At 37.9% G+C, this 14,011-nt stretch overlaps 3 protein-coding genes across 8 annotated transcripts; 2 read left to right on the top strand and 1 right to left on the bottom strand.

Moving 5' to 3' along the window:
* Nucleotides 337-3,590, bottom strand: LOC18769828 (calcineurin subunit B). The gene is made up of 6 exons (XM_007202594.2): nucleotides 3,174-3,590; nucleotides 2,940-3,064; nucleotides 2,658-2,754; nucleotides 2,433-2,542; nucleotides 1,802-1,876; nucleotides 337-831 (listed from the first exon to the last, which is right to left on the bottom strand). Exons 1-6 carry the CDS (start codon nucleotides 3,241-3,243, stop codon nucleotides 781-783), a joined length of 528 nt encoding a protein of 175 aa, XP_007202656.1. The 5' UTR covers nucleotides 3,244-3,590; the 3' UTR covers nucleotides 337-780.
* LOC18771261 lies at nucleotides 4,291-7,673 on the top strand. 4 transcript variants are annotated; one of them, XM_020569522.1, is made up of 5 exons: nucleotides 4,291-4,538; nucleotides 5,586-5,645; nucleotides 6,230-6,429; nucleotides 6,592-6,631; nucleotides 7,348-7,458. In XM_020569522.1, the coding sequence occupies exons 2-4, from the start codon at nucleotides 5,643-5,645 to the stop codon at nucleotides 6,617-6,619; spliced, it is 231 nt and encodes a 76-aa protein (XP_020425111.1). In that variant the 5' UTR covers nucleotides 4,291-4,538; nucleotides 5,586-5,642; the 3' UTR covers nucleotides 6,620-6,631; nucleotides 7,348-7,458. The 4 variants fall into 4 exon arrangements, with proteins under 4 accessions (XP_020425111.1, XP_020425109.1, XP_020425110.1 ...); XM_020569520.1 differs by having other exon boundaries at nucleotides 4,297-4,538; nucleotides 5,572-5,645; nucleotides 6,230-6,415; nucleotides 7,348-7,673; XM_020569521.1 differs by having other exon boundaries at nucleotides 4,297-4,538; nucleotides 5,558-5,645; nucleotides 6,230-6,415; nucleotides 7,348-7,673.
* Nucleotides 8,058-13,005, top strand: LOC18771609 (uncharacterized protein Cbei_0202). Of its 3 annotated transcripts, none has more exons than XM_020569239.1 (13): nucleotides 8,058-8,461; nucleotides 8,569-8,631; nucleotides 8,821-9,270; nucleotides 9,417-9,488; nucleotides 9,722-9,847; nucleotides 9,960-10,169; nucleotides 10,719-10,766; nucleotides 10,884-11,039; nucleotides 11,154-11,315; nucleotides 11,549-11,642; nucleotides 11,731-11,849; nucleotides 11,940-12,000; nucleotides 12,154-12,368. In XM_020569239.1, the coding sequence occupies exons 1-13, from the start codon at nucleotides 8,123-8,125 to the stop codon at nucleotides 12,156-12,158; spliced, it is 1,905 nt and encodes a 634-aa protein (XP_020424828.1). In that variant the 5' UTR covers nucleotides 8,058-8,122; the 3' UTR covers nucleotides 12,159-12,368. The 3 variants fall into 3 exon arrangements, with proteins under 3 accessions (XP_020424828.1, XP_020424827.1, XP_007204241.2); XM_007204179.2 differs by having other exon boundaries at nucleotides 8,059-8,461; nucleotides 11,956-12,000; nucleotides 12,154-13,005; XM_020569238.1 differs by having other exon boundaries at nucleotides 11,940-12,268.

Raw genomic sequence — 14,011 nt, 5'->3', positions numbered from 1 at the left:
CTCTTTTTTCATATTTAATTTACGCAAAAGTAATTAACAAAGAAAAGAAAGAAGCACAGGCGTGCTTGACATCCTCATTAATGGCCAACAAAGTATAAAGAAAAAAAGGGGAACAATAATTCAAGAATAAGCATGGCCCAGAAAAAATTCATCATGGCGGGCTTCAGTCCGATTCAGATTCCAGGCGGTCATACTTTAACCAACTCACTGATAAAAGTACTAGGATTTAGTACGAGAGGGAGACGTTACGCCAAAGACAATTTTCTTTATACAAGCGATATTGGGAGGGGGACTCGAACTGCGACCACAGACTCTTAACCACTTTGCTAAGCCTTGCTTAAGCCAAATCTTATTAAGGGAAGAAAAAGGATACACGAACAGAAATGATTCAAGAAGAAGAATATCTAATCACCATAGCTTTATCTGAATGGTGGACACGGACTTGAAAGCCAATGCCATGCATGATGATACATCTGAAAATTAAGGAACCATTTGTCCCTAAGTCCAACGGCAGAAAACTGTCCATAAATTACGTTATTCAACAAGCAGAAGAACTAGCAATCAACCATTTGCCATCTACCACGTAATTCTAAAGGCTCAAAGCTGTGTAATAGAAATACATTGTGTTACTGTTCTCTGAACTAGTAGGCAAAACAAGCAATGCCACTCCCGCATAAGTGCTTATACTGTTCTACAGACTTACAAGGAACACACAGTGGACGTTGTGCCTCTGGCTTTTAAGCCTGGCCAACTTTAACTTTGAGATTTGTCAGTCTCATTTCAATCCACAGGAACCTCAACATCCATCTTCAAATCAGAGTTCCAAAGAGTCTGTAAACAATGAGGAATAAATTTTTACATTGTTTACTTATTTTCAGCTAATATATATGCTTTCTACAAAATTTATTGCATAAATAGGAATTTAATGCAAGTATAATCATTTCATAGACAGATGAAGAAAAGTCCCTTCAGATGTGAATTGGAAATGATAAATCAGCTGATGCATACTTCAAATAATGTTTGCAAAAGTATTTACTAGTCTTATTAGAAAAGAAAAAGGTAAAAATAGAAAACTACGTTGCTTTACACTCTTTGGTACTTCCAAGACCATAACACATAGGAATATCAACAAAAGTTTAAAAAACGTTTACAGAAAAGCAAACCAGAGGGGAAAAAAAAACATCTCAACTTCTTGGGATATAAACCTTCAAATCATTCTAGCATGACACTAAGTTTTATCACATTTATGCTAGACCCAACAACAGTGTGACTTCAATGAGGATAACTTAATAACTTCAGAAAAAATTTAGAGGGACCTCCATCCCCAGCAACCCAGCCCCTCTCATACGTAAAGATATCTCTCTGTGTGTGAATAACCTAAGACCGTTGCAAAGGTAAGTGCAGCTATTACTTCTAGCCTTAATGAAAATCTGACAGGTTAATGCCATACCCATACCCTTGAACTCCATGCATGGCAATGAAATGAGAAATCGAAGTTCTCTTTCCTTTATTCAATCCATGGTTCCATGAACATTGTAAAAATTGCTTCCAAAAGCAACCCAAGTTATACTAATCAGAGCACATCTCATTGTCTTCTATGGCATGATTAGAAAGGGCAGCGTCAAACAGAGTGATACAAGTCAAGCGATTCAAATTTCATAACACAATCACTAAGATGAAACAAGCTAAGTGGAGTAATGAAAATCATACAAGTGAGGTCATGCAAGACAAAGACCAGACTAGCTATATATCTACAATAACATGCATTAATTACTAGACAGAACTTATAATGTTGTGGTACCTTCATAAAGTCAGATATGCTTAGCAAAGAATCCTTTGTATAGCCTGATTCCTCAAGGACATGGGTCAACACTTGCTGCAGAAAGATGTAAACGCATAAACACTATATCAAACACATAAATAGGCACCTTCTCAGACTTTGTAATGAAAAGTTTCAGAGCAGTATAAATGTATTAATCTTGTATGAAGAAAGATGAAAGTCATGTTTTCAACAGTTACTTCTTATTTTTTCTTGTATTCAGAAAACCAATACGTAGTATTTGGAAACTAGGTCTCAAAGAAGGTACTTTCATGAAGGTAGTCAGTCTTCTGATTTCTGATTATAATCATTTTCCCCTACTTTGCCCAAGAACCGAGTGTCACATCATCCCTGAAATGAAACCTGAATCCTAGATGGAAAACCAGAGTACTTTTGATTGATAACTTTAAAACAAATGGTGAACAGCTAATAACAGGTAACCTCAACATAGTCCAAATAAACATATTGGCGATGAGTAAAGATACTTCACAAAAAGAAATTTTTTGAACTATTGAATCATTGCATAAACTCAAGCGCCTCAAGCCTTGTTACCAAGCCCAAATCAGGCATAAGAGAAATAAAATATGGATACAAATTTGTGATAGAAACCAACCTCCCTCTGTTGCTCAGATATGAACTGCCCCGTCAAATCCCGTAAAACATCCAACATATCACTGAATGCGACTTTCCCATTGCAGTCTGAATCATATACCTTAAAAATAACTGCAAAACAGATAGACACCCCAAACTGCAACTCAGAAATAGAGAACAAAGCAAGCAAGGAAAGCTCATAGTAGCCACATACTTCTGAAGTGACACATTAATAAAGAAATATTACACTCAATTTTTTGCTGCAAGGTTGCACGAGAACTGAATGCTGACAAGAAAGCTACGAATTCCTTAAAGTTCAATCCATACAACATCTTCAGCAATCTCTGAAAGATTTACAGCACTTAATTGTTACTCATATAAAAGATTTGCATCGTTCGGCAATACATGATCACATGGTGTGCTCTATCAAAATAAAGCATCAATCTTTGAAATCTACTGCCCAAGTTTTCAGTCAATGATCTACGTCACATTATAAAAAGATTTAACCTTTAATCCTTTGTGTTTGTACCTGAGAAAGAGGATTGACGGCGAATTCAGGTACGGACAAGAACTCATCGGCGGAGATGAAACCTCCGCCACTGCGATCGAGCTGACAAAACCTCTGATACAGAGAAACTATCTCCTGCTGCGAAACTTCAAATCAAATCAAATCAAATCAAATTAAATCCAACAGCTCAGAAATACTAAGCTCCTTGATCCACAAGGGGGAACTAAGAAATTGGCGAATGCATTAGCAACTTACATGTGTGGTTACAGTGGTCCTGGACTTCTTCGATGTCGTACTGAGTGAGCATCGAGGATGTGTTGCCCATGGTAGCGAGGAAGAGGCGATTAGGTGCGGTGAAGTCTACAGAAAGCCGAGTGGAAAGCCCGAACGAGAAGCTGCTGAGCTGACAAGACAAGCACTTGTAAAGCCGCCGCCACCTTTGTAGGTACAACAGCCAGCCGGGCAGGTCACAGGTTGACCGGTGATGGAGTTAATGTGGTTTACTGGTTTTCTCTGGCTTGTTTGGATGGAAGTTTAGACTTAATCCAGCCGAGAACACCAGGCACCGATTGATATTTTTACTGTCTACCTAAACACCAACACGGAGAGATGCGAGATTTGCTTAAAAACAATTAATTAAAGAGAAACCGTTGTTTTAGATTAGGGAAGGTAGCTGGCTCCTATAATAAATAGGGAAATTTTATTGACATCCCATTATTTACTTTTTGCACTCCATACTAATTTTAACTATAAATTAAATTTACTTTTCAACAATTATCATGTTTAAAATCCATTTTTGTAAAACCAGATTTGAACCATACACCTACAAAATTGAAATTAAACTTTGGCTTTTCAAAATTGAAATCAAACCTTAGTTTTTCGGAGGATTTTAAAGTTAGATAAGATTGTGAAAACTGGACAAATCAACGATGGAGGTTTGCGATGGCTGAGGCGATGGTGGTTTGCGATGGGGTTAGTGATGGGGTGTGCGATGGGGGTTTGTGATGGGGTTGGGGTCTGCTGCGATGGGTTGTGCGATGACTTTGTTTCAAATGAAATGGGGTGTGTGATGGAGTTTATTGCAAATTGAATGGGGTGTGTCTGCAAGAGGAGGGAATTTTCAATGGGGTGTGTCTAAAAAAGGAGGGAGTTTTCAATGGGTGGGGTGAGATTTACATAGTAAGTTAGGGAATGGAATTTATGAGGGCAATTTAGAAAGAAAAAAAAAAGGAGTATAATGAGTATTTTTAAATTTTGGGAACATGGGATTTAAATAGCAAATAATGGGCTGTCAATAAAATCATCCTAATAAATAAGAGATTAGGGAAGGTAAGCTGGCTCCTATAATTAATAAATAAATAAATATTTTCTGTGTGACGGTGAAAAAATATACCCTTTTGTGTTTTCTCTAGCGTCTGAGATAACAACTCCAGACTCAAAAACGAGAGAAGAATCAACCTGACCGGTGGAGGGGTAAGTCTGAGTCAGCAGCCAAACACAAAAAATTCGTCAGACGTAGGAGAACCTAATTCGAGTGCAGCCAGGGACAGCGAAAGAAAGAGGCTGAAGTTGATTTCTGGCCGTAGACTTTGGCCAGCAAAACTAAGCCACCGCTTCGAGGTAGGAGAATCTTAACTCATTACTAGCAAACAATAAAAAGATTAATATTTCTCAAAATCGATCCTGTCGTCTCTCTCTTTCTATGTTCATAGTGGATACAAAATACCCAGATTCTTTTTTAATGTTTTAACTTCTTTTTTTTCAATTCAATAAAAAAATAAAACTTTGGTGGCGGAGCCACCATGGGGTCGCTGGGGTCAAGCGACCCCTTGGCAGCCATGAAAGTGGCTGAATGGCTGTGTAGGTCCTGGTGTGGTGTGACCCCTTGGACTTGCCCACCAGCGGTTCGACGGGAAGCTCCAAACCATGTTTCAGCAGCAGAGTGAAACATGTGCGAAAGAGTGAGAAAACGCGAGACAAATGCGGCAGAGTGAAAGAGTGAGAAAAAGTTATGCAAAAACAACAATTGAAACATATGCGGCTTTGTGTTATTGTGTTCGCCTGAATTCACTACTACCTGAATCCTTGTCTCTTTGGATTTCTGTAGTGGTTTGAATTTGATTTTGTTTCATGAATTTTTTTCAATCCTTTACTTTCTCTTTATTGGTGTTTGACTCTCACTTTTCGACGTGTCCACACTGCAAATTTAAGTTTGTATCTGTTGTGCACTGAGCAACTCTAGACTCTAGAGTAATGTTTGATTTTGTATGCTTGCTGATTGCTCTTGGGGTCTGTATCATCCTGAAAATACCAAGTTGAATCAATAATTTGTGTCTGTAATCTATGGAAATGGTTCAGTTACCAACAAATTTACCTTTCACAATGTACATGCTTCGGTTCCTTCATCCCTCCCTTCCATACGTAAGAGGTTGTATATGTTTGTTTAGTTATGAGTAATTAAGGAAAAGTATAAGGGATGGAATTAATTAATACTATGTTTTAACAATCCTGGATCTGCCACTATGTTGAAGTGAAAAATTATTAGGATACAATTGCAAGTGAAATAAATCAAATAGTTATCTTCTTGTTAGATTATTTGATTAATTTTGTGATGCATAACATCAACATGTCATATTTAGTTCTGATTTAACAGGATTTCCTTGGCAGTGTATTGAAGAGAGATTTCCTGAGTCCTCCTGCCCCTATTCAGTTCAGAGTTGAAGAATGGTGTGTACATGATTCTCTTTATCCCTTTCGTTTCGTTACATTGTTGGAACATAAGATAATTGATAAATTAATCCTGAAGTGAGTTAAGGGGATAGGGACTTTGTTTATTTATTTAATTGCTAATAAATCATTATATAGTAAGGAAATTGTGCTTAGAGAAAACTTGGGGGATCGTTTTGATCGTCTGATTGAAATTTTGGCGATCAAAGTTACATGATATATAATAGAGTAGGAATGTATTGAAATACAAGGTTAAAACCATTACAATGTGTGAACAACCTTCAAATATGGCTTTCATGTCTGACTTTATAGCAGATCCACGTCTTCCCCTATTGGAGGAAGCAAATGCTGCCAACTTGTGGAACATGATACAATGTGTCTTTGTTTAAGTAATTTCACATGTAAAGCAATGTTAGTCTTGCTTTTGGACTAAAATTGCTGTTGATTTTGGTCATTACTTCGGTTTGATTTTAGAGAAAGTTGTATGGAATATAAGACTAAAGGAAAAGCTTAGTGGTTTTCATTGATTATTAGTGGAAAAAAACTGTATGCTGATTTGTTTTGTCTCTTTTTTTCTTTTCCAGGCCATGTATATCCGTGTTAAGCGTAGTAAGACAACTTACTTTATCCAGTGTGAACCAACTGAGACAAGTTTAGATATTAAGCAAAAGTTGCATGATCTTATTGATCAACCGGTAAGTGATCAGCGCTTGATCCTAGTCAGTACTGGGGAAGTACTGGAGGATTCAAAGTCATTGGCAGATCAGAAGGTACAAAACAAAAAGTACAGTTCACCTCTCTCTCTCTCTCTCTCACACACACACACACTTGAACTTAGAGATTCACTACTACAACCAATTTTCATCACATCGACATTCTAAAATTTTATGTTCATTGAGCTCCAAAAGTGGATGATGTCTTCAATGATATCTTCATGTCTTTTCAGGTTGAGAATGATGCCGTTGTGGCACTGACCTTGAGAAAAGGTTGAATCTCTTATCCTTTTGGTTTTTTGGTCCCTCTAGTTTTATGCATCTTACTTGTATTATTCTCACTGCTGGCTCATCTAAGTTAGTATTTGAAAACAAGGATTAGAAGGTTGGATTATCTAATATAAAAGAAAAGTATAACTTTGCCTAGTTTCATGGGCAGAAGGCATCTTACCATGAGTTGAGTTATGTGACATCAAAGATTGAGGAGTTGCCTATTTTGATGGGAAAAAGTTTAGGGGGGGTGCTCTTTCTTAAGAGTTGGGTTATGGTCTGAAGTATTTCAGACACTGTTTGAGGACCATTTTCATTTAGTCATGTTTTTGTAATGTTCTGATGAAGTTGGCTTTTCCTAATTAATTAAGCTTTCATGCAATCATTATCGTATGAGAACGGCAATTGATGATGTGTGAAAATGACAAGGAGTAGGCAGTCTTTTCTCTTTTTTCTTTGCTATAGTTTGATTAATTTGTATACGATTTTTTGTACAGTTCTATCATTGCTTGAGCTTGGATTTATTCATAAGACACAGTTACAACGTCTTTAGACGGCTTGTTACTGATTTTTATTATCCGCCCTACTAGTTTTTATGCTTGAAAGTTTGATGGGAGCGACTGCTCTACTTTTATATTAGGTAGACCAGATTGTGTCTTGTCTTTTATCTTATGTTTGCTTGGGAGCAGCCTAATAAAACTTTTCTCCATTGCCTCCAGATGACAATGAGTTTGAAGAGGTCAACATTGTACGGGCAGACGACTTCTATCAATCTCGTGATGCAGATGCAGGCAATTGGTGAAGTCGGAAATCTTGCTCCGGAAAAAGCTTACGAGCTGCAATGCAAGCCTGCAACCTATCAATGGCCGCCATAGTCCATCTGCTTAGATTGTTTCCTGCTCGTGCTGGGATTTGTGGGACAATAATTTTGAAAAATGAGTTCTGTTAAAAGTCTGTAGATGAAACATTTCATCCATGAAATCGACAGCATGAAGTAGTATTTATATGAAATAAAAAAAGAATATTTGCAATGATACAAGAAAAACTTGCTCCCGCTCATTGGAAATAAGATAAATAGAGAAAAGTTGTTGGTCCAACTTTAAATAAACAATTAAGAAAAAAGTTGACTTTTTTTTTTGGGATATACAGAAAGATTCTGACTTTAAATGATGGAGAATAAATAATTAAAAATTAAAATTTGAGAGTCAAAAGTTCTTTAACCAATAAAAAGGAAGAATACTCTGTTCACAAACCCGCTAGGCGCTAGTCGGGTCCTTTTTATATAAATAGTATAGCCGCGCGGCTATACTCCCATTTTTTATTGTATAGCCGCTCGGCTGTGTTGTCTTTTCACTTCTCACGTGTGGGTCGTACTGTACGTGTGGCATATGGGATAAACGCCATGTCGTATTAATTCCTTATCCCAAACCATAGCTCACTACTCAGAAGCGCGAGACTTTCCGGTCTCCACAGAGCTCTGTGTAAACTAAAGCCATGTCCCTCCTTCCCTCCAACTCCAAGCTTGGCTCTGTCCACCTCCATGTCCAGTGTCTCCACCCTCCAAACCCTATCCCTATGCGTGCACTCCCTTATCATCGTCGCCAAACACTCCGAGTCCTTAGCGCCAAGAGGACCGGCAAACAGAGGTACCCATCAGAGAAGAAGGAACTTAAATTGAAGCACCAGGAAATCGTAGGGGAAGTGAAGAACAAGTTCGCGGGTATTTGGAGGCTTTCCAAGCTCGGAGTTCCCGTCCACAAGGACCCTGGAAAGGACTTTCTCGGCGTCTCCGAGGGCTTGCTTGAACAGATTGCCAAAGTGCTCGAGTTTCCGGTAAAAGCATTTGGGGCAGCACTTTTGTCTATGTGAAGAAGCATTTGTGCAAGTTGCTACATTTTTTTTTATATTCATCATATCTTGTTGCCACTCTTTCATTTCAGGTTGCTTCAATGCTGCCGACAGAGGCGTTCACGGTGGTTCGGAAATCTTTTGATGCAAGGAAGGTATGATATGTTGTGTGTCATGGAAATTTTTTTTATTGATGTTAGGAGGTTAGAGTCTTGCAGAGTGGCCATTTGCATCCTATCTGTCTGTGAAATTGTTTGGTAAAAGCATAGTTGGACTAGTTTCAATTTGGTTACCCATCAATCAAGTAATGCGCTTTTCTCTTCCTCTTATTATTTCTTATGTAGAGGCTGAAAGAACCCAAATTCGTGTACGTTGTGGAAATGGATGTCAACAAACTTCTGAGTCTAGAGCCTCGGGCTTGGGATTTCATTTCTGAGTTGCAGCCTAAAGTTGGGCTGGTAGAACACATGCCTGAAGTAAATAAATCTGGAGATTTGATCAGTATCATACATGGCTTTGAAAATGTACATCAAGGTACAGTTTCAAGAGAAAGTGCGCACAACATGAACAATGGGTCCCAAGGATTATACACACATCCGACGGCTAGAAAACCAAAAATTGCAGTGGTGGGTAGTGGACCATCAGGGTTGTTTGCCTCCCTTGTTCTTGCGGAATTTGGTGCAGATGTCACCTTAATAGAAAGAGGTCAGCCCGTTGAACAAAGGGGCCGCGATATTGGTGCTCTGGTTGTCCGCCGAATATTGCAAACAGAAAGCAATTTTTGCTTTGGGGAGGTTATACTTATAACTTGATTCACCTTGTGCTCTTACTTATCTCTGTTTTCCTGCCTCGATAAAAACATGCGCCTTTATGTTACACACAGACACGCGCATACACATGTTTACCATTGAGTCATTTATCGAGGACTTATTCATGGCAGGGTGGTGCAGGTACATGGAGTGATGGAAAGCTGGTGACTAGGATTGGAAGAAACAGTGGCAGTGTTTTGGCGGTCAGAACCATTCTCTATCCTTTTGATTGTCTTGTTTCGACAAAAAAAAAAAAAAAAAATCCTTTTGATTGTCTTCCCTTTTTGTAATTTGGACGGTGAAATACAGAGCTGTCAAGGCATAGATAATTGACAATGTAGCCTTTTCTCTCTCTCTCTCGTCTTTCTGTTGACTAGTATCACTTAGCCATTACCCATCCTTTATGTGGGTTGATTCAGATTTATTTACTTCTCAGGTTATGGAAACTTTAGTTCACTTCGGAGCTCCTGAGGGAATCTTGGTTGACGGAAAGCCTCATTTGGGGACAGATAGATTGATTCCATTACTTCGCAATTTTCGGCAACATCTACAAAATCTGGGTGTTAGTGACACTTTTTTTTCTTTCTAACTAAATCAAATGCATATTGTTAGATTTATGTTGCTTACGGCTTACATTTCTTATACTTTTAATAATGGTTTTTTGGCATGCTCAGGTGACTATCAAATTTGGGATGAGGGTAGATGATCTCCTTGTAGATAACGGACAAGTTGTGGGTGTCAAAGTTTCGGAATCAGTTGACAGACAGTCTAATACCCAGAAATGGGAATATGATGCTGTTGTTCTAGCTGTTGGGCATTCTGCACGCGATATATATCAAACTCTTCTATCTCATAACATAGACTTGGTCCTAAAAGATTTTGCTGTGAGTTCATTTTCTCCCCCTTTCATACAGATTTTTATTTATTTATAGTCAAAACCCCTTTCATAGAGATTATTCAAAGAAACTTTGTTGTTTATCTATTTATGAATCTATTGTGTGCATGAATCCTCCAAATCAACTGGCCACTGTAACCTATATTTATCCAATACTTTGTCTTCCAGAAGTTTCTGGCACTACTTTTGTGTCCAAAGATCACATGAGATAAGAGTGTAGGATTAAGGAAGTTGATGACATAATTATATCCATTAAATATAGCCGAACATGAGGGAAAGGCCATTTATACCGATACTGACATAGTGTAGTTGGAGGAGTAAATGCAACAAAGGAAAGCTGTTTTGCCCTCTCGATATGGTGTTCCTGCCAGAAGCTTGAGATGTCATATTTCCATATTTGTTCTTGGAATTATGTACACCATCCTTTTGGTGGCTAATTTGGCATGTATTAGTGGGAAGTCACTTTCCTTGGTATTAGTTGTAGTGCTTGGTTCAAAATATTTTGTTAGCTTAATAAAAACTTAAATTGGCTGAACAGGTTGGCTTGCGGATTGAGCATCCTCAAGAAGTAATAAACAGCTTACAGGTTGGTTGCATTGTCAGCTTCATTTGAAATTTTTGGATGTATTGTTATTAAGAGAAGCAAATTATTTTTCCCTTTGTAACTATTTATTGATTTTTCCTTATTACAACAAATATGCAGTATTCTGGATTGGCAACTGAGGTCCGCAGAGGACGTGGTAAAGTACCAGTGGCAGATTACAAGGTTGCCAAATATGCAAGTGGAAAGGATGGGGATGAACCTTTACAGGCAACAAGTCGTAGTTGCTATTCCTTCTGTATGTGTCCCGGTGGTCAGGTATGTTTTTCTGTTTTTGAATTTCTGGTGGTCAGAACCATATTTGCATTGCAAATGTCTGGTGAAGAATGATCATATATATTACTCTAGGAGTCACTGAGATGGTATTTGCAGGTTGTTCTCACTGGTACAAAGCCATCTGAAATCTGTATCAATGGCATGTCATTTTCTAGACGTGCGTCAAAGTGGGCAAATGCTGCACTTGTTGTAACCGTCTCAATGAAAGATTTTGATGCATTGAATCTCCATGGACCTCTTGCAGGGGTTGAGTTTCAGGTAACTTTTCCCTTAGTATTTCTGATGTTCTTTTGTCTGCAGTTTTGTATTCCTTTATTTACCTACCAGCTGTTATGACTAAATTTTTTTCTTCTGTATGATATGAAACAAACTCTTCTGAGTGCTGTGCTAATGTCATAGAACATGCAGAAAAGGGTCTTTCAGCCTGGTTGGACATTCATAATTTCAGCTGAAATGCATTATAACATGTTCTAATGTTGTAATTTTTTTAGAGGGAATTTGAGCAAAGAGCAGCTAGAATGGGAGGGGGAAATTTTGTGGTGCCTGTGCAGACAGTTACGGATTTTTTGGACAATAAGTTGTCAGGTAGGATTGCTATGCCATTTCTTATTAGTTTTGCATCAATTGTTCAGCAAGCTAAGCTTGGCTCTCTGGGTTTTTTTTTTGGTTCCAGTGACATCTGTGCCACCTTCAAGTTATCGACTAGGAGTGAAGGCAGCAAATCTCCACGAGATATTCCCCATTCATATAACAGAGACTTTGCAACATTCAATCTCAGCGTTTGACCAAGAGGTTTTACTTTACTTCTCTTGTAATTGCTAACTGCCTTTAATACTTTTGATGAATGCACAAAAGATTACTGATATACTTGGCTTGTTGCGGACTTTGGAGCCTTCAGTTACCAGGTTTTATCTCCAAAGAGGCCCTTCTTCATGGAGTGGAGGTAATCCCAGTTAATTATATTTGTTTTCCCCTTCTAGTTTCTTTTTATGTCAACAGGATGTAACATAATAAATAGTCTGTACCACCACCAAGGAATTATCGTTATTGATGTCAGTATCTTAATCAATTATAAAATCATTAAATCTGCTTCCAGACTAGGACTAGCTCTCCCATCCAGATTCCCCGTGGAATTGACACTTATGAGAGCACGTCGTTGAAAGGTCTTTACCCTGTCGGTGAAGGAGCGGGTTATGCTGGAGGGATTGTAAGTGCAGCTGTGGATGGCATGTATGCTGGTTTTGCAGTGGCAAAGAATTTTGGTCTGTGTAATGATGGCATAGAGTCAATTTTGGGCAAGGCTCGGACTGCTGGATATTTGGAGTACTAGAAACATATTTGGTGTTTCTTAAAGTTGGTTCCAAGTGCCCTGCAAAAGAAGCTCACTCATCTGCATCGAAGAGCTGAGGTAGATATTAACATTGGTTTCGCATTAACTCAGACTTCTATGGAAACTTGAGCTAGTATGCGCTTACATCTTTAGAAACAAGCCATGAAGGAATTAGTACGTTATTCAGCAGCTTGATAAGATTTATTGTTCCATCAGATATTCAAATTCGGTACTGTAGTAGAGCAATCTGGTTGATGCATTTGGAAGAAAAGTGATGGAAAAAATGTAATTTTGCTGCCCGCCAGAGACCGGTTTGTGTATGATGGGTTACTATATTTTGCATCGGATATAAAGCTGAAGTGGGATTTATGAGTTGTCACAGAAAAGCAGCTTAGAGGAGGTTGATTGCTAACATGACATGAACGTAGTTCTCTAGCCCTGTGTAAGGTGGTATAAGAAGAACATTTCAAGCAACATTAACTTGTTTGTACTTCCAGTGTGAGCTTTATTTCATAAATCTAACTCTTCGATTTGTTCGGTCGCCAAGAAAAGAAAAAAAACTCTCCGATTTGTAAGATGTGGTTCAAATGAATGAAAGAGAGATTTCCGTTTGGTGTATCTTTGTCAAATAAATGAAATCAACCAGTCTGAATTGACTCCGTCATGCATAGAGCCTGGAGGACATTATAACATGAACATGTTGGAGGAGAGGAGAAAAATATCCCATATCAAGTAGTGTTGCTGCCAAGGCATCCAATGTGAACCAGAAAGAAACCAAACAAAACTAGAATCGGTGCATATATAATAATATGAGAAACGACAAAATCATCCATGTGAATTATTTATATTCCAAAATAATAAACCTTTACTCGCATCGCATGTTATGCCTATAGAATAAATACTACTACTCTAACCACATGGGAACACAAATATATTCAATTAGCAGAGTTTTCTTTTTCTTCTTCTTAGACGCATAGCATTGATAGCAACACAACACTAGGGGAGGACATGACAAAGAGCATGGAAATGGAACATCATCATCATCATCATCATCATCATCATCATCATCATGGGTTTGATTCTCCTCCTTGATTTTATATTATTATAATTCCACCACACCTCACCACATGATCATGATTATGATTATGATCATGAATCATGATGAGAGTGAGCAACCATCATTTGGTTTGGTCTTTGTAAATTGTATTCATTATTCATAAAAAATGGCATCATATATATATATATATATATATCCATTAATTTGTTCTCATAATCCATGCATAATTAATTCTGTTTCCCGTCAAAGCAATTGTTTCTGAAGGGTATAAATCAATCAATAATCATAACGAAACAAAACAAGATCATTTCTTTCTGATTTTCATGCTCGATAATTATAGCAATAGGATTGCCTTGCTTGTGCAGCTGCATGCATGTTAAGAAATTATTGCTTTGGACGTATCCTCCTCAAAACATTGTCTCTGTTTCTGACCGGTTGTTCTCATTTGGAGGTGGAAAAGATAAGAACAATTAATATTAATTAATTCAGAAAATAAAAAAGAAACTAATTAAAGCAAAATGAGCCAAGAAGAAGACAGTCGACAATAAGGAGGAAATTTGGTAGACC

The sequence above is a fragment of the Prunus persica genome, chromosome G7 (genome assembly GCF_000346465.2).
Source record: "Prunus persica cultivar Lovell chromosome G7, Prunus_persica_NCBIv2, whole genome shotgun sequence".
Lineage (NCBI taxonomy): Eukaryota > Viridiplantae > Streptophyta > Magnoliopsida > Rosales > Rosaceae > Prunus > Prunus persica.
Note: the sequence above shows the minus strand (reverse complement) of the source record. Positions and strands in the feature narration are given on the sequence as shown.